Source organism: Charadrius vociferus, unplaced genomic scaffold, assembly GCF_000708025.1.
Source record: "Charadrius vociferus isolate BGI_N301 unplaced genomic scaffold, ASM70802v2 scaffold225, whole genome shotgun sequence".
NCBI classification, from domain to species: Eukaryota; Metazoa; Chordata; class Aves; order Charadriiformes; family Charadriidae; genus Charadrius; species Charadrius vociferus.
Window position 1 is genome coordinate 792,487 of NW_009648638.1, and position 539 is coordinate 793,025.

Below are 539 nucleotides of genomic sequence, written 5' to 3' on the forward strand. Positions count from 1 at the left end.
AGGGGAGGAGGAAGAATTTGGGGTGAACCTCCATCTGAGCTAGAGGACACGGTTCCTCCAGGGCTTCTCTCTTTGCAAAGTCTCCCTGAGGGCCACAGCTTGATCTCAAGAGCTTCAGAGGAACCTCAATGCTGGAGGGTGCAGAAAGGGGGCCAAAGGGAGCTGGAAATGGGCCAGGAGATCAAATCGGTCACAAGTGGGATGGAAATGGGGCCGGGCTCGGCTTTTCTCCGCTGGGCTCAAGGGACTTAGGCATGGTGGGGGACTGTGGGGACGCCCCGTTCCTGGTGGCGCCCAGATTTATCCCGGGTGTCCTAAATCCTGCCTGTGCTGGAGCCTCCCCCCTGCTCGGCAGTCTGCGGGGTGGGAGGGTCTGGGTCTGTCCTGGGGGCACAGTGTGATGGGGAGGGGGTTGGAGACCCCGGTCCCCTTCTTGCCAGGGTGGGTGATGGCCGAGTGCCGGTGGCTGCTGATGGCCCCTTTCTCCGCAGGGAGGTGCCGGAGCCCCGGCTGGAGCGGCACGTGCCGCACCACAGTAG

The 539-nt window shown here is 63.1% G+C and overlaps 1 protein-coding gene across 1 annotated transcript in view; it reads left to right on the forward strand.

The window, feature by feature from the left end:
• The window catches only part of TP53INP2 (tumor protein p53 inducible nuclear protein 2), a 5,831-nt gene that overhangs the window by 4,807 nt on the left and 485 nt on the right, over positions 1-539 (forward strand). The window contains exon 5 of the mRNA XM_009886341.1: positions 492-535. Coding sequence (XP_009884643.1) covers positions 492-535 — 44 coding nt within the window. The remainder of the gene's footprint in view (positions 1-491; positions 536-539) is intronic.